Source organism: Aquarana catesbeiana, linkage group LG06 (assembly GCF_042186555.1).
Source record: "Aquarana catesbeiana isolate 2022-GZ linkage group LG06, ASM4218655v1, whole genome shotgun sequence".
Taxonomy (NCBI): Eukaryota; Metazoa; Chordata; class Amphibia; order Anura; family Ranidae; genus Aquarana; species Aquarana catesbeiana.
The window spans coordinates 309,317,910-309,343,888 of record NC_133329.1 but is presented as its reverse complement, the minus strand read 5'-3'; the positions used below and the strand labels follow the sequence as shown (position 1 = coordinate 309,343,888).

Below are 25,979 nucleotides of genomic sequence, written 5' to 3'. Positions count from 1 at the left end.
TTGCAACCAGTGATTTAACTGAGCTTTTGTTGCAAGCATTCCTTTGTAAAATGTACAGATAGCTATATCTAGTATGTCAATGTAACTGGCATTGGTGGTGTGAAAATTGAGTAACAAATTCGATTTCACCTTTTTTAAGCTTGGAGTTGCCAGAAGTTGAAAGGCGATTGCACGTTGGCTGCTCTGTTTCACGTTGTTGGCTGCTCTGTGAATACACCTGAAATTATGTTTGGAAAACTTTTTTTGTTCATGGGGCTCTTAATTAATGTTAGCTTGACCATGAACCCAAGCCTAGTCACTGTCCCCATCCTTTTCAATACATTGTCATAGAGCAGCTTGAAGTGTGCTGGGTATGATGTGTTTTCCATAGATGTAATTAGACTCTTTTCAGTGCTTGCTCATTACTTAGAACCACGGCTAAGATTTACTTTTGATGTAAATGATTTCCTTTTTTCACATCCCTCTTAAGCCCCTCTAGTTCTTTGTATGGTTTTGTTAATTATTTTTATGTGCCTTGTTCTTGGAATAAGCACCTCTCAGGAGAAAAATCACATTAATGGCTGATTGTCATTAGAAGAGTTCAACGATATGCACTCAGACAGGAAATAGCCAAATAAGTTTAACCCTTCCATTTCATCATATCTACAAGCAAATGCAATAATGAAGGATATCTAGATACTGTCATTTAGGTTATCTACTTAAGCCAGCCATAGTCGGTTTGAATTTCAGGCGGTTCAGCGAGGAACTGGGCGAGATTCAAACCATGTATGGGCAGGTTGAATGTACCCAAGTTGATTTTACATAGGATTATTGCTGTATAATAATAATAATCACTGTATTTTCCCTCCAGGGACTGCTTCCCCCCTGCAGGGAGAGCACAATGGCTCTCTGGGTGGGATTCCCCCTTCAACACAACCTTGGTTGCAGGGAAGAAAATCACTGCGTTTATGGTCAGTCTTAGATAAATAAAGATCATTAAAAGATTTGCTGCCACCATGGACTACTCTCCTTGTAGCAAGGCAGCCATAGATGCATTTCAGGACAAAAAAAATTGCTCAATCCCTCCCGCAGAGCCATTGTGTTCCCACAGGGGGGCAGGGGAAGCCGCCCCTGCTGGGACACACAGTGACTATTGCTAGTGACTATAACAGCCACTGGAAATAATCACGTGTAAAATCCGACAGGCTGGTTGTACCCAAGTTGATCAGTCGATCAACTTGGGAACATTCAGCCTGCCCATACATGGTTCAGGTCTCAGCCAGTTCAGCAGTAACGAGTATGAACCGAGTATGGCCGGCTAAAGGATGATTAATGACTAGAGAATAATTCCTGGCTAACAGGTAAACACACAGTTGAAATACATATATGTAATGTATGCAAACAGCCACCCCAGACAGATAGCATAGCCAGGTCTTAGATCTCACTTTACTGTACTGCAGTTAAAGCCTCTCTACATGGTCTCTTAAACTCTACATTTGAAGAAAAAAATATTAAAATGGGGCCCCTCTGCACTGCAATGGGCCAAATGCTTGTTATGTTTAGGGGGAGATGAGCAGGCCGAATTACATGCCTTACTCACACTCTGGCAGGCTATGGCGATGGCCTCCAGCATTTCTGGCTGTGAGTGGTCCTTTAGCATAATCACTTATGCCCCGTACACACGGTTGGATTTTCCAACGGAAAATGTTCGATGGGAGCCTTTTGTTGGAAATTCCGACCGTGTGTAGGCTCCATCGGGCAGTTTCCATCGGAATTTCCATTTGAGATCTGGTTCTCAAATTTTCCGACAACAAAATCCGTTCACGTAAATTCCGATCGTGTGTACACAATTCCGACGCACAAAGTGCCACGCATGCTCGGAATCAAGCAGAAGAGCCGCACTGGCTATTGAACTTCATTTTTCTCAGCTCGTCATACATGTTGTACATCACCGCGTTATTGACGTTAAAATTTCTGACCAACTTTGTGTGACCATGTGTATGCAAGACAAGTTTGAGCCAACATCCGTCGGAAAAAAAACATGGATTTTGTTATCGGAATGTCCGATCATGTGTACAAGGCATTACAATGCAAGGCTATTAAACTTGAATTGTCCATGGAGGAGGCAGCAAAGTTATCACGGCCTAAGGCACTTTAGAAAAGAGGTTTTGTGTGGTCAGTTACACTGTTGGGAGGACCCAGATGGAGCGAAGAACAGGGTAAGAATTACACCTCCTTTTGCTACCCCTGATGAACAAATCCTTTCGTGTGGGGGATCTTTAACCAATGCAGCTTGGACAAAGCCCCACCCTAGCCTGCTGACTGAACAGTGAATGAGCAGCAGCACATCATTGACACTATCCTTGTGTTCTTCTCTCCTTTAAACATGTTCACTTGTGCACTGTGCAAGAAAGGAGAGCCCCTTCTGAGTCACTGTGCTGACTTTCCCTCTCCCAGTGTGAGTGCTCCTGCATGCAGAGATTACAGCAATCTAATAATAATATATTCAAATACTTATACAGTATTAGTTGAATGAAAAATGCAATGCTAGTTGTCTATTAGTTTTTCTAACATTTTTATAGTAGTTGTAAAATAAAAGTAATATTTTTTATCAACACACACCTAGACTAAATAGTGTTTTCATATTTGCCTGCAGTTCAACATGAATTGCAACCTTCACATTTAATTTGATGACACCTAGTGGGCAATTGTGAGAGTGTTTTACATTTAAAGCGATTTACCTACCCTTGATAGGAAAATTATTACAGTAAAACCTTGGATTGCAAGCATAATTCGTTCCAGAAACATGCTAGTAATCCAAAGCACTCTTATATCAAAGCAAATTTCCCTATAAGAAATAATGTAAACTGAGATGATTTGTTCCACAACCTTTAATTCATATGTCCTTCAATTTACAGTCCATATTAATTATAGCAATGTGATAAGTTACGTAAGCATAAAATGTCCATCCACAAATGGAAGCCTCCACAAGGGGATTAGAAGCAAAACCCAGCAAGAGCTACAGAGTATAAAATAGAAGAGAGGCTCCTCTAAGGCCCCTTTCACACTGGAGCGGTTTTCAGGCGGTATTGCGCTAAAAATACCGCCTGAAAACCGCCCCTAAACAGCCTCCGCTGTTTGTTCAGTGTGAAAGCCCGAGGGCTTTCACACTGAAGCGGTGCGCTCGCAGGACGGTAAAAAAAGTCCTGCGAGCCGCTTCTTTGGAGCGGGGAAGGAGCGGTGTATTCACCGCTCCTAAACCGCTCCTGCCCATTGAAATCAGTGGGACAGCGCGGCTATACCGCGGTAATACCGCGGTAATACCGCGGTAATACCGCGGCTATAGCCGCGCTGTACGAGCGGATTTAACCCTTTTTCGGCCGCCAGCGGGGGTTAAAACCGAACCGCTAGCGGCCGAATACCGCTGCAAGAATGACGGTACAGCAGCGCTAAAAATAGCGCTGTTGTACCGCCGATGCCCCCACCACCCCAGTGTGAAAGGGGCCTTAGTGTAGCAATATGGTTACATTTAATGAAAGTACAACATTTAGCAACTTACATGGTTTATGATTAAAATAGGCACATGGCACAGGCATCTGGGTTAAAGCTGTCCACATAGAGCATCCCCCGCACCGCCGGCTCTCACCGCTGTCAGTCTGCAATCGTGACCAGGAAGACTACCCTGATCTGAAAGCTTGGCTTGAACCCCTCGAGGAGTGCAGCGTGGAAGGGATGACGTTAATGGCGATGAGGAGGATGGACTATGTGGACAGCTTTACCCCGGATGCCTGCATACTTATATGTGCCTGTTTTAATCATCAACCATGTGAGTTGCTAAATGTTGTACCTTCATTAAATGTAACCATATTGCTACACTTAAAGGTGGCTCTCTTCTCTTTTATACACAGTTGACATGTTGCTACTCTTATATCAAGACATCACTTGTATATCAAGTCAAAATTTATTTAAAAATGTTGCTTGTCTTGCAAAACACTCTCAAACCACGTTACTCTCAAACCAAGGTTTTACTGTATTATAATACAGGATTTATATAGCGCCAACAGTTTGCATGTTTACAACATGGGGGTTACTATACAATTCAGTACAGGAGAAATCCGAGGCCCGGTTTGTTAGAGCTTACAATCTAAAAGGGAGGGTCAAGTAGTACAAAAGGTAATAACTGTGGGGAATGAAGATTTAAAAAAGTACATTTGTTGCAGGAAAAATTGGTTATTCCCAGACTGTATACGTTACAGTCCAGATTTATTGGGCAGATGTGGCATATCCTCCATGGGTGCAATGTGTACCAGCCACACAGACCCCAAAGAAGATGGGGCCCACTGTGCCCTCACACATTGCACAACAAGTTTGTAGACTTTTTCTTGTTCACAAGCAGTGGGGCCCAACCTAAAGCTTGGCACAGGCTCCCTGCTTTTAGTAAACGCTTGTGCAGGGTAGAGTGGGACAGAAAGATATTAGACTATACTAGGGTTCTTGGTGCAAAAGTAATTTGCATTCTTGGGGTTAGTAAATCCCTAATTGATTCTTCCTATAGAGATCTTGTCACCACTTTTAGTACTTTTAGCCAAGAAGTCACCTTTAAAGAATTTTTATAGTTCCTACATCCAATTTATAAGTCATTGCAGAATGTTCACCAGAAAAAGAAACCATACTGGCCAGGTAGAGCAAGTATTTGGCTGTTCTGACCATCAAATATTTGCATGCAGTGGTTGGGTAGCTGAGAAGTGGCAACTCTTTAATACCTGGGCCTCCAGATAGATTAGCACATAAAGGCTTCTTTTACAAGTGACCTCTTGACTAAAAGTGACCTTGTGGTGACAGGATTACAAGTATTTGTATGGCCAAAACATTTGATCTTTTTTGGGGGGTTTTTGGTGTAGAGCATTGTAGATTAGGGAATGGTCTGGTTCTTTATGTGATTTTTTTTATACAAATAATAAAACCTATGCTGTGTTTAAGTGATTATAAAGTAATTTTTTGGAAGGGGGTTTGTGTGCATCAACAATTGAGGTATAACATAGTCACAATGTGATATAAACTTATATCCACAGAACACAGGTTATTATTTTTTAAAGTAGTAAACCAAATCTAGGAACATAAAACTCTCATAATAAGATTAAATAGAACAACTTATCCCCTCCAAATGAGATATATCCAAGAATGGTTATAAGAAGTATAACTTGTATACAGTGTTTATTAGCATTTTTGTATATATTCGGTTATCATAAGTTATTCTTCTTTTTACCCTTTCTAGGAAGATCTCATTTTGAGGGGATACGTTTTCCAATTTTGTACACAGTAAGGGGTCAGATCCCCTGTCAGGATTATATACTGAGCCCTCACTGGAGAGAATCTTCTTTTTTTGTCCAGGTGACCTTTCCTCTCACTTTGTCTTGTGTCTACACAGGACAGGGAGTGAAAGGAAATCTCCTGAATGAAACATAGATAAGACCAAACTCAAGTCTGTTTTAGCCATTGGCTACTCCTTCCAAAAACATTAGCTTTAGATACACATTAAAGATCAGGCAAATGTCTCTCCAATAACAGTGAATGGGGGATGCTCTGCCTTCATCTCTGTAGCTCCTGAACCTGCCACTGTTTTGCTTAGCTTGACAGACAGATTGAAAAGCTGAAAAGCTAAAAAACTGAAGGTCCCTGTTTATTTTGTGAAAGCTTTGTTGTAAACTACATATACAGATTTTGTTATTACCTCTTCTATTTTTATCTTTAATGCAAGATTTGTTTTCTTTTTAATCTCTACCATTGCTTTCTAGTAGAGTACTCCTGTATAAATGGCAACTGTACCTCATCTGCAGCAAGTCTCTTAGGTTTTTTTCTTAGGAGTTTTTTTCCCTGGAAATTTACTTGGCTTTGAAATTTGACCAGTTACATAAAAATCAAATTGTACACACGCTGCGCTTATCAAAATAAAAAATAAGAAATTTCCACTAAAATATTAATAAACTGATATTGTGCTTAACATATACAAAATCTATTAATAACTATTAATACTATACTATACTATACGTTAATGTGCAATAAATTGGTAAAAGTGCTCCAATAAGCCTGTGTATTGCAAATATTCCACAAAGCTTGTGCAATTTTCAAACATTAATAGATAATTCAACACAAACATCCATGCGATTTAGTGTTGCATCCAAGCATATCAGTACTGCATCTTATGGTATTAGTGCCATGTTCAAACAATAAAAAGTTAAAAAGTACAAAAAACTGCATCCATGCGATTTGGTGTTACATCCATGTGATTCTATGCAATTCAGTGCTGTGTTGCTGTGCAATGATTAAATTAACAGTCCGATTTAGTGTTGCATCCATGCATTTCAGTGCTGCATCTATGCAATATGGTGTTAGTGCAATATTCAAACATTAAAAAGTTAAAAAGTACAAAAAACTGCATCCATGCGATTTGGTGTTGCATCCATGTGATTCTATGCAATTCAGTGCTGTGTTGCTGTGCAATGATCAAATTAACAGTCCACAGATCTTCCACAATCCATTCATGTGTTATGGTGAACACAAACTAAAGTGCTGTGCGCTCATACAAGTGCTCCCCCCCCAGGTGATAGCCCCTCACCTTAGGGCGTGCGACCTTGCAATTAAGCTTGGTCAGAATGCGCCTTAGAACCTCTCTGGGTTCGATGTTATATGCAGGGTCCTGGATAGATTTGCACTGGTGCCTCTGTTCCTCACAGCAGTCCCGTTTGTACCTCAATATATCAACATAAAAACGACTTCATGGTGCAGTATGTACTAAATTTATTAAAATCATAAACAAATCCCGCAATGGTACTCATAGTACCAAGGCGCTTAAGGGCGCCACACTAAAACAGAAGAGACGAACGGGCAACAGCGACCGGTATGGGGTGGCGTGCTAATCTGTCCCAACAGGTTGTATGTATAACGTTCCATCCTGTCCCCTTCCCCTACGCGTGTTCGATACAAGGGGTATTTCGTATCTGAAATCACCCCCTGATGAAGATACGAAATACCCCTTGTATCGAACACGCGTAAGGGAACGTTATACATACAACCTGTTGGGACAGATTAGCACGCCACCCCATACCGGCCGCTGTTGCCCATTCGTCTCTCTGCTGTTTTAGTGTGGCGCCCTTAAGCGCCTTGTTACTATGAGTACCATTGCGGGATTTGTTTATGATTTTAATAAATTTAGTACATACTGCACCATAAAGTCCTTTTTATGTTGATATATTGAGGTACAAACGGGACTGCTGTGAGGAACAGAGGCACCAGTGCAAATCTATCCAGGACCCTGCATATAACATCGAACCCAGAGAGGTTCTAAGGCGCATTCTGACCAAGCTTAATTGCAAGGTCGCACGCCCTAAGGTGGGGGGCTATCACCTTGGGGGGGGGGGGGCACTTGTATGAGCGCAGAGCACTTTAGTTTGTGTTCACCATAACACATGAATGGATTGTGGAAGATCTGTGGACTGTTAATTTGAACATTGCACAGCAACACAGCACTGAATTGCATAGAATCACATGGCTGCAACACCAAATCGCATGGATGCAGTTTTTTGTACTTTTTAACTTTTTATTGTTTGAACATTGCACTAACACCATATTGCATAGATGCAGCACTGAAATGCATGGATGCAACACTAAATCGGACTGTTAATTTAATCATTGCACAGCAACACAGCACTGAATTGAATAGAATCACATGGATGTAGCACCAAATCGCATGGATGCGTTTTTTGTATTTTTTAACTTTTTATTGTTCGAACATTGCACTAACACCATATTGCATAGATGCAGTACTGATATGCTTGGATGCAACACTAAATCGCATGGATGTTTGTGTTGAATTATCTATTAATGTTTGAAAATTGCACAAGCTTTGTGGAATATTTGCAATACACAGGCTTATTGGAGCACTTTTACCAATTTATTGCACATTAACGTATAGTATAGTATTAATAGTTATTAATAGATTTTGTATATGTTAAGCACAATATCACTTTATTAATATTTTAGTGGAAATTTCTTATTTTTTATTTTGATAAGCGCAGAGTGTGTACAATTTGGTTTAACTATTTTGCATGGTTATGAGACATGTGTAACGTTAGCAGCTGATCATTTGCAAAGATATATACTATTTTGGAGACCAGATTTGGTCAATTACCTGGAGGCTCACAGGACTACAAATTAGCATTCTCAGTTACATAAAAATGTTCCTCTCTTGAACTGGGTTCATATTGTACCTGGCGGTATGATTATTTCAGATTTTTGGTGCTGAAAGCGGTACAAATCTTTTGCATGGAAATTTGGCGTTTTATATTGTAGGCCTGTAATTCTTAGGAATAACACACTTAAATCTGTCCAAACAAGAGTCTAGTAGACATCCCGGGTATGATAAAGTTTGAAACACGAAATCATAAATTATAACATAATAAATAACTATAAATAATTATAACAAATAATAATATAATAATAATAAAAATTATTCAATAATGTAATCAAATCAAAAACACTGAAATTTGTTGCAGAATTGCAGAATTGTCGCTGTCATTACTTTCAGTGTTTGATGACGAATTTCCCCACAAATTACTATCGCTCAATTCTGCAAGTGATTCTAATTTACTATCGCTGGTTTAAAACCACTTTTGATGTAAAAGAACTGTTTTGGTTGCTATGGACAATCTCCAGTTTCCAGGCAGAAGGAACAGTATTTAGAATATAAAACTGCATGCAGGGCACTGGACAAACCACTAGAGACGAAAGGGATGTGAAATAATGTGATACAGTAATGTAATCTGTATGTATTTTGTGTGTTTCACTTTTTGAATTTGGCGCCGTGCTCCGTCCCCGTGCGTCCCAGCGCTCGCAGGGAACGGAGCCCAGCTCTGTGATACATTGAGCGGAGACACAGCCGCTGCACACTGCGGGGAGGACATTGCAGGATCCTGGGGACAAGGTAAGTAACTGTACCTGGATCCTGGGATACGATCCTGAGTGTAGCTCGGGGTTACCGCTTTTGGTACTGAAAATCCACCCCGAGCCACATTCGGGAATACCGTCGTGGAGGTTAACGAACGAAAACTATATATGGGTTGAAAAAAGGTGATTGTGTCACACCAAGGTGCTGTTCATGTGGTCTCTGCCGTAGAGGGGTATTATTATTGAAGCAGAGCACTGGCCTGTTTTGCCTTGGTGTACAGTGCCTTAAAAAATATTCATACCCCTTGAAATTTTCCACATTTTGTCATGTTACAACCAGAAACGTAAATGTATTTTATTGGGATTTTATGTGATAGACCAGCACATAGTGGCACATAATAGTGAAGTTGAAGGAAAATGATAAATAGTTTTCGAAATTTTTTACAAATAAATATCTGAAAAATGTGGCGTGCATTTGTATTCAGCCCCCCGAGTCAATACTTTGTAGAACCACCTTTCGTTGCAATTACATCTGCAAGTCTATTTGGGGATGTCTCCACCAGCTTTGCACATCTAGAGAGTGACATTTTTGCCCATTCTTCTTTGAAAAATAGCTCAAGCTCTGTCAGATTGGACGGAGAGCGTCTGTGAACAGCAATTATCAAGTCTTGCTAAAGATTCTCAATTGGATTTAGGTCTGGACTTTGACTGGGCCATTCTAAAACATGAATGTAATTTTCTCTAAACCATTCCATTGTAGCTCTGGCTGTATGTTTAGGGTCCTTGTCCTGCTGGAAGGTGAATCTCTGCCCCAGTCTCAAGTCTTTTGCAGACTCTAATAGGTTTTCTTCTAAGATTGCCCTGTATTTGGCTCCATCCATCTTCCCATCAACTCTGACCAGCTTCTCTGTCCCTGCTGAAGAAAAGCATCCCCACAACATGATGCTGCCACCACCATGTTTCATGGTGGGGATTGTGTGTTCAGAGTGATGTGCAGTGTTAGTTTTTTGCCACACATAGTGTTTTGCTTTTAGGCCAAAAAGTTCAATTTTGGTCTCATCTGACCAGAGCACCTTCTTCCACATGTTTGCTGTGTCCCCCACGTGGCTTTTCACAAACTGTAAATGGAACTTCTTATGGCTTTCTTTCAACAATGGCTTTCATCTTACCACTCTTCCATAAAGGCCAGATTTGTGGAATGCACGACTAATAGTTGTCCTGTGGACAGATTCTCCCACCTGAGCTGTGGATCTGTGATAGCTCCTCCAGAGTTATCATGGACCTCTTTGCTGCTTCTCTGGTTACTCCTCTCCTTGCCCAGCCTGTCAGTTTAGGTGGCTTGCCATGTCTTGTAGATTTGCAGTTGTGCCATAAGCTTGGCATATTTTTTTATAACCTGACCCTGCTTTAAAATTCTCCACAGCTTTATCCCTGACCTGTCTGGTGTGTTCCTTGGCCTTCATGATGCTGTTTGTTCACTAAGGTTCTCTAACAAACCTCAGAGGGCTTCACAGAACAGCTGTATTTATACTGAGATTAAATTACACTCAGGTGGGCTCTATTTACTAATTAGGTGAGTTTTGAAGGCATTTGGTTCCAATAGATTTTAGTTAGGGGTATCAGAGTAAAGGGGGCTGAATACAAATGCACACCACACATTTCAGATATTTATTTATAAAAAAAAATTGAAAACCATTTATCTTTTTGCTTCCACTTCATAATTATGTGCCACTTTGTGTTGGTCTATCACATAAAATCCCAATAAAATACATTTACGTTTTTAGTTGTAACATGACAAAATGTGGAAAATTTCAAGGGGTATGAATACTTTTTTAAGGCACTGTAAGTCTTAAACGGTATGAGCTTCTAGCAGACCATTTGGCCCAATTCCAAAACTTGTTTTAATATTACTAACATAACATTTTTATCACTTTTAGTAATTTTTTGTTATAAGGAGGGATCTTCAATATGCAAATGTGAATACATTTTACAGTCTAAGTCCACTTTTTAGTATGTTTCATTCTTATCAACTTTTTAAATTTCCAGATGACTTCTGAAACCAGTGTTCTAAATGAAAAACAGCATCTAAAAACGATGTTAGGAATTTTGATATAATAAAGTGGTCTGCGTTCTTCTGAGAGAAAAAAAATGCTATAGGCTAAGAATGTCCAATGCAGAATTAAGTATCCCTGGAATTCTCAAATGTTGACAACTCATGTGCTACTACTGTGGCTGTTCAATAGAGATTTAATTTTATATTGAAAACCTTATATACAGTAAGTGACTGCACTGATTTAGTGAACAGCAAGTTGAAAATATGCCTTCTGGTGGCCATGAGAGTATCTGCTGTCCAATAAATCTAATATTATGCTAGAAACTTTGCTATAAAAAGACATCTCCAAACTAAAACATTTGAGGATTGTTGAATTTGGGGTAGGTGAGTTTAATGTTAAATTGCACGACCCTGCTTTGCTTAGTCTGTTGATTTAAAGTTCTAGGCTACCTTTGGGTCCTGTTGCTTGTGACTTTATCACTATAAATCTCGGCCCTGAAAAGGTGGTCACTTATTAAAGAGCCACTTATTGAAGAGCCTGTTACTCTAATTACTCAAGTTTTTGCCAAGAATAAGATTGGGGATGTTGATATGAATGAATGTATGCATTTCCTTTACCTCTCATCTGCTCTCCTGATTTCTACTTTCTTAACTTTGTTAAACTCAAGTTGTTCTTGAAAGAGATTATTGGTGGTGGTAACAGATTCCTTTGGTGGTGGGCTCTTTCCTATATGCTCCATTCTCTTCTTTCACAGATGTCTGATCTCAACAAACGCATGTCTGCCATTGAACGTATGCTAAACCGCCTAGAGGAGAGAATGTCTGTACATTCAGATGAGGTAACTTTGCCCCATTGTCTTAGGCTTCTCACAAGAGAAGACAATGTTTTGTATACAATCTGACACTGTTTATTCTTTTAGTCTACAAGTCATGGAGTGCACACAGATGCTGACCTGGAGGAGGAAACTCTAAAACGAAAGATTGGAGAACTTGCCAGTAAAATCTGCGACAAAGGAGGATCCTCAGATGAGGAAAAAGCCCCTAAATTTAAACCAGCACTAAAATCATCCACTGAGATTGCAAATCAAAAGGTAGGTCCAAGAAAAAAAAAAAAATACTGCAAACCTATATGAGATACAAAAATAAATTAATTTAAACCTGGATCACTTTAATAGACTCTGCATATCTCCATACCTATCTGAAGTAACAGACCTATTTCAAGTAATTAAACATCTGAATAAACTTTCAAAACCTGGGGAACCTCTCTATCTGAACACCCCACCTCTTATTCTATTCTATCGCTAAACCTATCTAGCTCTTTCCCTCTTTGGATCAGAACCCTCTATCCTCCCTTACCCTTCTACAGGGTTTCAAGATAACCAGTCCAACCCACCCTCTATTAACCCCTTATAAAAAGGCCACCATTGTTATGGTCCCAACAAGTGTGGGGAGATCACACATCTAAGGTCATTATTGTGGTTCTAAACTTTGAATAATGTATATTGGAAGCATGGCACCATGAAACCAAGAAACCTGATTATAAGGACCAGAACCTGTATGTCACTTGTGCCACTTGTTTTAATTTTTATGTTCTGCTGGCACATGACTCTATATTGTCAATAAAAATATATTCATGACAAAGGGTCAGAGACTAAAAGTAAGGGAAGGCAAACAAAATCCTCTTATATACTGTATGTCCTGCAGATTCTATTTAATCACTTGCCGCCTGCCATATAGCAAAATTATGTCGGCCAAGTGGTTTCGATATCCTGACCGGATGTCATATGACGTTCTCAGGATATCAAGCTGCTGCGCACCCCCAGGGGGCTCGTATCATGGCGATCGTTGTTGCAGTGTGTTAGTCTGACACACCACAACTCCGATCTAGGTAAAGAGTTTCTGACCATAGTTAGGCCATAGTCTTTCTATAATCTATGCCTCTTTGACTCGACCGGCGGACGGGTTTGTTCCACATTTCCTATCCAAATGGGAGTCGGGCTAAGCCACCCAGTTCACTGACTCTCAAAAGGAGAAGATCCTTAATTTTGCCCAAAAGTCCTCTATAGCTACCAGGATTCAAGAGACATGTTACAAGATTTGGACCAGATGGTACAGAGTGCCTACCACTTTGCACTGTTTCTTCCTTTAAGTTGCTAGTGTATGCTGGCGGTGTGGCAACGCTAAGGGAATGATGCTGCTTATTTTTTGGAATTGTCCTAAACTTGGGCCCTTTTGGCGTGAGGTGATCTGCACAATCAAACACCTGACAAATGTCGATCTGGAAGGAAACCCTGCGGCTTGTCTGCTCCATCTCTCAGAGATACCGATCAAGATATATAAGGCCTCCCTTACAATCCAGCTACTGAATGCGGCCAAGGCATACACCCCCCTATGTTGGAGATCGGAGAGACCCCCGTCAAAATCTCTTTGGTTCTCTAAAGAGAACGAATTGAGAGACATGGATGACCTCACCGCTACTTTGCATAACCGGTAGGAGACCTTTTCTGAGACCTGGAGACCTTGCAACCATTTTGTGTACACTGACGCCTTATCTTTGGGAGGTGGCACAATCTAACTGACCTCCTAGATTTGACCCCACTCCCTGGGCGAGAGGCCCTCCCTGCATTCATCATTTCTCTCCTCTCCTTATCCCGTCTCTTTCACGCTTTGGGTTCGCCTAAACCCCGAACCCTTTCCCCCTCTGGCAGCTTTATATCCTTGCCTACATCTCGCTTTTTATATTGTCCCATTTCTGAGCTAGACTGGCCATAGGGATGCAGTATGTCCTGTTATGCTAAAAAGGTTCTAATCCATGTTACTTCACTTTACTTTATTTTATTATACTGTTTTTGCATTCATTTATATGTTTTGGGTCCTCCCTATAGTTGCTTGCCGGGCTCCCCAGCTTTACACACTAACCACTATCTTCACAACCATAATAGTTTTTCATGACCACCCATAATGTGCAGTGATGGGCTTGTTGTGGGCTTGTTGTTCTATAACTCTGATTAAGTAACCCTTACTTTGCTATTTGACTGTGTTATTGCTTATTATTGCATACTTTGGCTGTTGAATGTAACTTTCTTTGGAAAAATAAAGGAATTACAAAAAAAATACATACCATATAAAGACGCACCTCACCATAAGACACACCTAGGTTTTAGAGAAGGAAAACAAGAAAAAGAATATTCTGAACCAAATGGTGTACTAAAATATTTTCCAGTGCCCATGAAATGCAGCCTGACCATTGGCATAAATGCAGCCTGACCATTGGCATAAATGCAGCCTGACCATTGGCATAAATGCAGCCTGACCATTGCCATAAATGCAGTCTGACCATTGCCATAAATGCAGTCTGACCTGTGCCATAGAAATGCAGCCTGACCATTGCCATAGAAATGCAGCCTGACCATTGCCATTAATGCAGCTTGACCATTGCCATTATTGCAGCCTGAACATTCCCATTAATGCAGCCTGACCTGTGCTATTGCTCAAGCTGCTCTGTCTTCTATCTCAGCAGGTGTCAGGCCCAGCCAGGAGATCGCCCGGCACTCGCAGGCGCCTGGGATGTCTGTCTTCTGGTACTAGCATGGTGGGGGCGGTGACGATAGCGGCGGTGCCATTGGCAGGGGGCGGTGCCGGCAGCGGCGGGTGGGGCAGTGCCTGTCGTATATTCGCACCATAAGACGCAGAGACATTTTCCCCCATATTTTTTGGGGGAAAAATTGCGTCTTATGGTCCGAAAAATACGGTCATTTTCATAATACAAGATGTTTAAACAATCAGTGCAATTTCACACAATGAACAGGATGTACAGGCAGCTTCTAAGTTTAGTCAAAAATGTATATAGTAGCATTTGCATATCTTTCTTTCAGTTAGTAATCTTATCATTACCAGTACTATTAAATATCCCACCGTTACTAGTCTATAAAAAGAGTAGAAGATTGTAAGGTCAAGTTGTACAGGCCAACCCTAGATCAAAGTACAAATGTCCCTCTTTGGATTCACAACAAAACTTAATGTTGTAAATGCCTTAATTCTTGTTTTTTTTGTAATGTGCTTATTATTGGTCATAAATTCTTTCATCCATACAGTGACAATTTGTTCCTAATACATAGTTACTTTAATTTTCATAAGTAGTGTATCTGTCTATAGAATTTCCAATGCTAACTGGTATAAGTATGGAAAACCAATGGCATATTAAAATGACACTTCCAAAATCAACATAGTTACATTATATTTTATATATATAGTGCCTTGAAAAAGTATTCACACCCCTTGACATTTTACACATTTTGTCATGTTACTACCAAAAACATAAATGTATTGTATTGGGATTTTGTGTGATAGACCAACATAAATTGGCACATAAATGTGAAAAGGAAGGAAAATGATAAATGGTCTTCAAAATTTTTTACAAATATCTGAAAAGTGTGGTGTGCATTTGTTTTCATCCCCCTTTACTCTGATACCCCATAACTAGAATTTAGTGGAACCAATTGCCTTCAGAAGTCACCTAATTAATAAATAGAGTCCACCTGTGTTTCATTTAATCTCAGTATAAATACAGCTGTTCTGTGAAGCCCTCAGAGGTTTGTTAGAGAACCTTGGTGAATAAACAGCATCAGGAAGGCCAAGGAACACACCAGACAGGTCAGGGATAAAGTTGTAGAGAAGTTTAAAGCAGGGTTAGGTTATAAAAAAAATATCCCAAGTTTTGAACATCTCAGGAAGCATTGTTCAATCGATCATCCAAAAATAGAAAAAGTATGGCACAACTGCAAACCTACCAAGACATGGCCGTCCACCTAAACTGACAGGCCGGGCAAGTCGGGCATTAATCAGAGAAGCAGCCAAGAGGCCCGTGGTAACTCTGGAGGAGCTGTAGGGATCCACAGCTCAGAATCTGTCCACAGGTCAACTATTAGTCGTGCACTCTACAAATCTGGCCTTTATGGAAGAGTGGCAAGAAGAAAGCTATTGTTGAAAGAAAGTCATAAGAAGTCCCATTTGCAGTTTGCGAGAAGCCATGTGGGGAACAGAGCAAACATGTGGAAGAAGGTGCTCTTTTCAGATGAGACCAAAATTGAACTTTTTGGCCTAAAAGCAAAACGCTATGTGTGGCAGAAAGCTAATACTGCACATCACCCTGAACACACCATCCCCACCGTGAAACATGGTGGCAGCATCTTGTTGTGGGGGATGCTTATCATCAGGGACAGGGAACCTTGTGAGAGTTGATGGGAAGATGGATGGAGCCAAATACAGGGTAATCTTAGGAAAAAACCTGTTAGAGTCTGCAAAAAAACTTGAGACTGGGGCAGAGGTTCACCTTCCAGCAGGACAGCGACCCTAAACACACAGTCAGAGCTACAATGGAATGGTTGAGATCTAGGCATATTCAGGTGTTAGAATGGCCCAGTCAAAGTCCAGACCTAAATCCAATTGAGAATCTGTAGCAAGACTTGATAATTGCTGTTCACAGACGCTCTCCGTCCAATCTGACAGACCTTGAGCTATTTTGCAAAGAAGAATGGGCAAAAATTTCACTCTCTAGATGTGCAAAGCTGTAGAGACATACCCAAAAAGACTTGCAGATGTAATTGCAGCGAAAGGTGGTTCTACAAAGTATTGATTTAAGGGGGGTGCTGAATATAAATGCACGCCACACTTTTCAGATATTTAATACGATTTATCATTTTCCTTCCACTTCACAATTATGCGCCACTTTGTGTTATTCTATCACATAAAATCCCAATAAAATACGTTCATATTTTTTCTTTGTAACATGACACAATTTGGAAAATTTTTAAGAGGTATGAACACTTTTTCAAGGCACTGTACCCTTTTGCAGGTTTACCACATCATAGTTTTAGCTTTGTGTTTTTTTTACTGCTAAGCTGTGACTACAGACGTAATAGCAAGACCTCAGGTTAAACACATATAGTTGAAATAAGGACACATTCCTCTCCCCTTTCTAACTAGAGATGATGCCTTCCAGATCTTAATTTGCAGGATCAGCCAACCAGTGCAGGCAGCCCAGCATACACTGCACACACAGAAACATGTGGGAACCCCAAGTTAAATGATTATTTATAGATAAAGAATTTATGTAAGTTAAACAAATGTAGCACTACCCCCGGAGGAACTGCTAGAATACTCTGTTGCTTTAACTCCTAAGCTAGGCACACAGTATTTTCCACAGCCAGGCACACACTTAGGCTTGATTCTTGAATAATCAGTCTAGGGGTTTTGGTTGTTTTTTTATGTTTTATTGAGAACTTGGATAGGGAAGGGAATGTAGTGGGATACTCCAGATTTAACTAATTACAGGGAGGAAAACTTCTTCAACTTGACTGTGAAATTCCTGCTTGAAGGAACATGCACTCCTGAGCAAGTTCTCTATAGAATGATAGACTATTGCTCTTCAGGACACTGGCCAGTATCCCCTTTCTGCTTTACCCGATAGCTGACTTTCCTAGCACAGAGGGGTAGCCTACACAAGGACAAGCCCCTGGATCCTTGGTCTGAACTCACATCCCGATCCTTTCAGGCATGACTCCCCTCAGTCTGCTCTTCAGAACACATGGGTCAGCTCTCAAGCTTCCAGGCCTCCAGCCTAAAGCTGCATGGCAGCAGGTGCTGAGGAGGGCAAGGTGCCCCCTCCTCAACAACTTCTCTCCAGGAAAAGACCCCTTCCTGTGTCTCTTCACTGAATATAAATACCCCTTCCCAGCATGCATAGAGGCCCCTATGCCTGCAATTGGCTGGAATGGCATCCATATTCATGCTACTGATCTGCATGAGTCACTCCTGTCCACCCAGCAATTTCCAAAACGGCCTGGATACAGATGAGTCAATGCAAATACAGAAACACTTGTTAAACACACAGGACTTCCTGTCTGTACCAATTCAGTCTCCCTGTTAGGCAGGAAAACTACTATATAAAACAACAAAAAAATTTGAAAAGACCATAATTAAATTGTACAGTAAAATGTACAGTGACTTGCAAAAGTATTCACCCCCCTTGGCATTTTTCGTGTTTTGTTGCCTCACAACCTGGAATTAACATGGATTGTTTGAAGATTTGCATCAATTAATTTATAGAACATGCCCACAACTATGAAGATGTTTTTTTTTTTTACTGTGAGGCAAACAACAAATAGGACAAAATAACAGAAAAAGTCAATGTGTATAACTATTCACCCCCCCAAAGTCAATACTTTGTAGAGCCACCTTTTGCGGCTATCACCGCTCCAAGTCACTTTGGATGTCTCTATGAGCTTGCCACATCTTTTTTTTTTCACAAGAAAGCTTGCCACATCTTACCATTAGAATTTTTGCCCAAAACTGCTCCAGCTCCTTCAAGTTGGATGGTTTGTGCTTGTGAACAGCAATCTTTAATCTGGCCACAGATTTTCTATTAGATTGAGGTCTGGGCTTTGACTAGGCCATTCCAACACATTTACATGTTTCCCCATAAACCACTCAAGTGTTGCTTTAGCAGTGTGTTTGGGGTCATTGTCCTGCTGGAAGGTGAACCTCCATCCTAGCCTCAAATCACACACAGAGTGGTACAGGTTTTGCTCAAGAATATCCCTGTATTTAGCACCATCCATCTTTCCCTTAACTCTGACCAGTTTCCCAGTCCCGACTGCTGAAAAACATCCCCACAGCATGGTGCTGCCACCACCATGTTTCACTGTGGTGTTCTTTGGGTGATGTGATGCTTTGGGTTTGCGCCAGACATAGCGTTTTGTTTGATGGCCAAAAACTTCAAGTTTAGTCTCATCAGATCAGAGCACCTTCCTCCATACATTTTGGGAGTCTCCCACATGCCTTTTCGCAAACTCAAAACGTGCCATTTTGTTTTTTGCTGAAAGTAATGGCTTTCTTCTGGCCACTCTGCCATAAAGCCCAACTCTATGGAGCGTACGGCTTATTGTCATCCTACGTACAGATACTTCAGTCTCTGCTGTGGAACTCTAAAGCTCTTCCAGGTTTACCTTAGGTCTCTGTGCTACCTCTCTGATTAATGCCCTCCTTGCGTCCGTGAGTTTTGGTGTGCGGCCGTATCTTGGCAGGTTTGCTGTTGTACCATGTTCTTTCCATTTGGTTATGATAGATTTGATGGTGCTCCTAAGGATCATCAAAGATTTGGATATTTTTTTATAACCTAACCCTGACTTATACTTCTCAACAACATTGTCCCTTTGTTTGGAGAGTTCCTTGGTCTTCATGGCAGTGTTTGGTTAGTGGTGCCTTTTGCTTAGGTGTTGCAGCCTCGGGGGCCTTTCAAAAAGGTGTGTATATGTAATGAGAGATCATGTGACACTTAGATTGCATACAGGTGGACATCATTTCACTAAGTATGTGACTTCTGAAGGTAATTGGTTGCACCACAGGTTTTTTATTTCTGAAAAATAGTCTTATGTATATATTTTTCTAATTTTACTTCACCAACTTAGACTATTGTGTTCTGATCCATCACATATATTTCAGATTAAAAAAACACTGAATTAAAGGCTGTAATGTAACAAAATAGGTAAAAAGCCAAGGGGGTGAATACTTTTGCAAGGCACTGTATTTATAACCTGTAAATTCCAAGGTTTTGTATGCTGTATGTGAAATTACTTCCCCTATTATCAGCACATGCAAGGCAGCAGAATGTTGTAGCCAATGTGCAGCACTTTCAGCAAACAGTGTTTCCCCTGCACATCCCCATTTCCTTATTAACAGAGCATGTAGTAAGAGTTAATGAGTGGGCAAGTAATGTTTTCTTGCATCCCTTCCCCTCCTAAAGTACCAGTATCACCACACCAAAGCCAGACAGCTTGCCTGGCACAAGTTCCTGAACACAAATATAAGCAAATAAACCAAAAGAAGAAGCATACAGTTTTAAGACAAAATAAATGCCCAACAGCATTACATGATTACATGCTATTTTCTAAGTCAATACAGTTCAGCTTTAAAATACCATAGCAATAAAATTTACAATATTATGATGCAAATTTTTGATTCTCTTTATTTTTTTTTTAGTTCATTTTAGTTAATTGTTTTAAATATCACGTTGTTGTCGGTGGTTCTTTTGTTGTTTCCATCTTGAAAAGGGTTTCACTGCAGTTTGGAAACATTGAATCGGTCACTCCAAGACATCAAACATCCCTGACATTTTACTCTGCACATGTGTTTGAAAAGTGGGATGCCTTTGACCTACTCCTCCACTTTTAAATTATACCCTAAAAGTGGTTGGTTATCTGTTTATCACAGAAACTGCTCTTGGCTTCAAGTTCATGTCAGACTTAGAACAGGTCTGGTTCCAGAGAATCATCTGCACTTCAGTGCCTTTCATTATTATCTATGGCCAAACCCAAGAACTGCCCATGCTCTTGAGTTGAAATAACTAACTAACTTTAGTTAAGCATACCAAGGTAAAAAAAATAAACTACCCAACATTTTTCTCATAGTTGCATAGCAGATTGTTAAGTGGGCAAAAAAGCCTGAGTTTCTCCAGCTGTATTCCTGGGCCAGCTATTCCAGCTGCCCTTAGTTCTCATGTTTTAAATTGTTGATGTGTGCATTGTTGAATGCTGTGGGATTAACAGAAACCATTGTCTTTATGGTGTCACATAGATAGTGAGGTGGGGGTCTTCATATGATCCTATGGTTTGGCCATTTATAGATATACTAATACTTCCTCCATGAAGTGACCCTGTCACTACATAAGGTAAAGAGGTAAGGAGGTAAGGAGCCTGTAAACAAAGATTGCTATTACTTAACTGCCCAATGGATGATGACTTCATTCTGTTCCAGAGAAATGCTGGAATTTGACACTTCCTGGTGTGTCTGATGCTGTGTCCCACTCTACCTGCTATGGTTCCATCTGCTTGCTGCTATGTCTATTTCTTTATTTATTTCAGGTACTTATATAGCGCCGTCAATTTACGCAGCGCTTTACATATACATTATACATTCACATCAGTCCCTATACCCTCAAGGAGCTTACAATCTAAGGTCCCTCTTTGGAGTGTGGGAGGAAACCCACGCAGACACAGGGGGAACATGCAAACTCCAGGCAGGTACTGTCGTGGTCAGGATTAGAACCAGTGACCCTTCTTACTGCTAGGCGAGAGTGCTACCCACTACACCACTGTTTTTTATGGAGTAAACCTTCTCTGTCATAGAAAGTATGATTGCATAGCCAAAAAAAACTCTATTAAGAATATATATACACATTAGCACCATGGGGCAAATCTTCATTCAAATATTTGAGCCATGCAATAGCATTTCTTCAAAAGCAGCTGCAAATTTAAGATAAAATGTACTATATAAAAATTGCTCTAGCTCAGTGTTTCTCAACATTTTTTCAGTCAAGGCACCCTTTAAAAATTATGGACAATCTGGAGGCACCCTCCAAAATTAGACTTGAAGCACCCCATTCTAAAATGTAAAAAACTATTCTAATAGTTTTACATAAGTAAGCAACATCAGCACATGTAGGAAATCCAACGTTATTAGGTGATTTATTCTTCTAAAGCATACACTTTTGCAAAAAGGTACTGACTAGTGTTCAAATGTTTCTCTATTGCCTCAGTCAGCTAATGGGACCCCAACACTGATGGAAAGGGGCAGGGGAGAGTCAAACAAGGATGCTATGCAGATGACTGACATCCTTCTTGTCAACTGATGATGTTATTGGTTGTTAGGATGCTGGCAGCAAGAAGGTTTTAATGGTGCACAATGAAAACCTGTGGCTTTGTATAACTAAAAGAAAGGCTTCATCCAGACACCTGCTTGTATACAATGTTTGGGCAACCCTGCAGAAACCTCAAGGGACCCAAGGGTACCTGTGCACCCTGGTTGAAAAGAGCTGCTCTAGCTTATATGTTTACTATGTTTTGAGGTTTACAAGTGTTGAAGTGCATTACTAATGTTGTACCTTTTGTATTTTTATTGCATTTTATGTATTTGACATGTTTATGCTGCATTAACGTCATCTGCAGTACTTTCTAAAGAACAATGAATCATTCACATCTCTCTTTGCCATGAACAAGCTTGCAATCTAAAGTTGTTACATTAGTCATACATTTGCACAGCTTTGGGGGGAAATTTTATTGGAAACTAATTAGCTTACCAGTATGTTCTTGGATTGTGTGAGAAAACGGGAGCATTTGAAGGAAACGCATGCACACGTAGGAAGAACTTACAGCCTCTATGTAGTGTTCCTAGTAGTACTTTAGCCCAGGCAAGAGTGTTTGGATTTAGAGGCAGATGTAACTCTGGAAGGGAGTGAAGATTGGAGTTGCAGCCACTGGACAGGTATGTATTAGTGATCTTCTTTTACAGCTCAATTATTTCTTGTTCAAACATTTTATTAGACTAGCTCGATTATTTCATGTTGTATCCACAGGGTCACTTTAACTTTAAACATTGCAGTATATTGACTATTTGTTTAACACTCTTGCCTGGACTTAAGTATGCTAGGAACACTATATAGAGGTTAAATGTTTTTCCTAAGTGTGCATGTGTTTCCTTCAAGAAATCCCATTTTCTCACACAATCCAAGAACATACTGGTAAGCTAATTATTTTCCCCGCAAAGCTGTGCAAGTAAATTACTAATGTAAAAACTTTAGATTGCAAGCTTGTTCATGGCAAACAGAGAGATGTGAATAATTAATTGTTCTTTAGAAAGCACTGCGGATGAAGATAGTTCTGTAAAAACATGTCAAATACATAGTGCAATAAAAATACAAAGGATACAACATTAGTAAAGCACTTCAATACTTGTAAACCTCAAAACATAGTAACCCTATAAGCTAGAGCAATTTTATATAGTACATTTTATCTTAAATTTGCAGCTGCTCTTAAAGAAATGCTATTGCATTGCTCAAATATTTGAATGAAAATTTGCCCCATGGTGCTAATGTGTGTGTGTACATTCTTAATAGAGTTTTTTTATTAGCTATGCAGTCATGCTTTCTATGAGAGAGAAGGTTTATTCCATATAAAGAAATACAGTTCTTTAAGTGCATGTGGGTTCAGTTAAGAAAGGGGTTAACCAAGTGTCAAGACTCTGACACAAGCAAGTTTGTTTTGGTGGGCTTAGGGGTTGATAATCACTTTAAATGGGAGGAAAGTAGAACCAGGCATTCAACCGTTCCTGTATCCTGCAATAGCAAACTGCTAATTGGAGTTTTCTGTCCTGCTAGTACGTACAGTACAGTTAAAGATGCTTCATGAAGATCAAAGTACCTCTTGAGCTGGCTTCCAAGGCTAAAGCTGAGAGCTCTCAAGGAGCTGTGCCAACACTGGCAATTAGTGTTGTACCAGCTCTCTGTGCTCCCACCCATTTGCAGCCCCCTTTGTCCATTTATCATGACATATCAGTTGGAAACTGAAGTATTGGAGAAAGCAGCATTTGTTTCAGGCTAATGGATCTAGTTAGCTGGTACTAAAAATAAAAAAATAAGGAAATATGGAACACATATCTTTGTGTTTAACTTATTTTTCATCTTGATGTTACTGAGTCACAGTACACTATAGATTTGTTTGATATGCTTTCATTTTATACTCCAGTTTTTGTACTTTCCTGTGACCCCTCATTTATATTCCACCTAAAGTTTAAGGCATGCGTGTATAGTTTATCATTGTAAAATCTTCTATTTACCTTACTTTTCTAGCTGGTGGGTTTGTAGATTTCAGTTTATGTGGGCAAGAAGGAAAACGGTACAAGGCAGGCAAGGGTATCACAGCATCTGCTACTACAGGGAATATATTACACACTAGAATAACCTCGCCCACCATTAATTCTGATTGGACAGTAACTTCTCCCATCTGCAGAGAACTTCGGCTTAGGCTCTCTGTGACATCACAGCCAAAACGCTGAGGATAATAAATGGCACTGAAAGAGATGTTCAAGAGGTCCTGGGTGGTCAAGGTCAATTGCTTACCTTATCTTGCATCCAACCAAGGTACACCAAGAAGGCACAGGCTAAATTTGTGAACTTAGAGCAAAATGTAAGACATTGTAAATTTAGGTTTGCTATCTATTCTGAAGATATTGGTTGTTATTCATACAAGGTGACTTCTGTAATTTAATGGGTTTATGGATTAGATGAGCATTACACCATACTAGGGAATTCAATATATTTTTTATGATAATACAGTACAGTATATGAAATGTAAAAATTGTCAGGAGATAATCCCAGGAGTGAGGACACCAGAGCGAAGAAAAAGTAATTTGGACATAAAAATACACTTCCAAGAAGAGAGACTAAAGGAATCCTCTGAACCTATACACTGGAGTAAATTAAAGAATTCCAAACTTCCAAACAACATATAGCCCAACAGTGAATAATCACCTAAAAATAACATGTACAAGCTAATGTCCACATAATAGTGATTTTCGCAACACTAGAAAAGATTAAAAACAGCATATTTGTTAGAAAAATGTTGCAATATAAACCATGGGCAATAAAATATTACCCCAAATTAAATATTATAAAAAAGTCTCAGCCATAATAATACAGTTTTAGCTGTACAGTAAATGTTTTCATCAGATAATTAACAAATTATAATGGAAAATATATACAAAACCAGAGTCCACAGTGCAGCACATGCAGTAAGTCTTATATGCATAAATATCCTTCGCATCTATCCATTTCCAAAGATTGCATATATTGTAAGATTCCAACCCTAAATGGCATCTAATAGAGCCCTCCATACAATTTGGCAGTTGTAGCATGATAGTTTACCATGACATTATCCATTGCAGACTTTCCAGATTTGGCAATTAATATAGAAGGTACAAATAGTATTGTACAATCCCAGTGAGGAGAGTAAGATGATCTCAAAATGGAGTAAGTCTGGCTATATATTAGCTCCCACCCTTAGTTCTCACAAACTCACTACTAACCAGTAGCATCCTGCTGATGTACCTTAACAAGCATAATTCCAGTCCGACATAGTTGTACAGGCTCCTCTCCTGTACTGAAAATGCATAGTATGACTTCATTGCATGCTATGAGTTTCTCACAATGTGCATCAGAAGCTGATGCCCGACTCATGGCTGGAGTGCATCTAGCATAATTTAGCCATTCCCACACCAGCTACTGTATACTGTCCATGGCCTGCTTCTTTTGTTCATTGGATTTCAGTTCAATCATGAAGGCTTAGCATAACATATAGGCATGCAAATGCAGCCATCCTAGGATCACCTACTCCTGCAAACTTGCATCTACCCATCAAGGCATTTTGAAATTTGCTCAGCTATTCTTAAGAGCCAGCCCATACCTTGCATAAGGGCTGAAGACTCTTAAGAGGATTTGTGAGACAAGGTGTTGTGATGTTGTCATTAAAGTGGTTGTAAACCCTTACAATCCACTTTTTGCTACAGGTATGCCTATAATAAGTCTTATCTGTAACTACCCCGGATATCTCCTAAACCTGCACGGTTTAGGAGATATCCCCTGTATCTGCATGTGCCGTCATCGGCACATGCGCACTGAAGCAATGGCACGTACGTGCCATTTGCTTCAGTGAGTGTGCCGTTACCTGCGGCTCCTGCAAGCATGCGCGGGAGTGACGTCATCACGGCTCCAGCCAATCACAGCACCGGAGCCACGATACCCGGAAGTAACTCCGGGGAGAAATGTCGCCAGCCGGTGCTGTGTACGGGCACTGCAGCGGGGGGGCTTCCATCTCAGGTGAGTATTACATAATGAGCTAGTATGCTATTCATACTAGCTCATTATGCCTTTGTCTTGCAGGTCTTTTTTTTTCATGTGGGTTTACAACCACTTTAAGCTACAGTATGTACAGCAACCTGCTAGCAACTCCCACTATGATCTGCCTGAAAAGCACAGAGAAGTACAGAGGCCCAGTGATGATGTCACAGGGTCCAAAGTAATATATGTAATGTAAACTGAAATATGGGAAAAGAAGAATCCAGAGACCTAACCCATATCAACGAAAAGTAGTAATTTAAATTACAGCTTAGCAAT

The 25,979-nt window shown here is 40.1% G+C and overlaps 1 protein-coding gene across 6 annotated transcripts in view; it reads left to right on the top strand.

Annotated features, from left to right (window-relative positions):
• The window catches only part of MLPH (melanophilin), a 120,825-nt gene that overhangs the window by 75,465 nt on the left and 19,381 nt on the right, over positions 1-25,979 (top strand). For 4 of the 6 annotated variants that reach the window (XM_073633635.1, XM_073633636.1, XM_073633639.1 and 1 more), the window contains 2 exons: positions 11,731-11,814; positions 11,896-12,066. In XM_073633635.1, the coding sequence (XP_073489736.1) occupies positions 11,731-11,814; positions 11,896-12,066 (255 nt within the window). The remainder of the gene's footprint in view (positions 1-11,730; positions 11,815-11,895; positions 12,067-25,979) is intronic. The other 2 variants (XM_073633638.1, XM_073633640.1) reach the window with 1 other exon arrangement.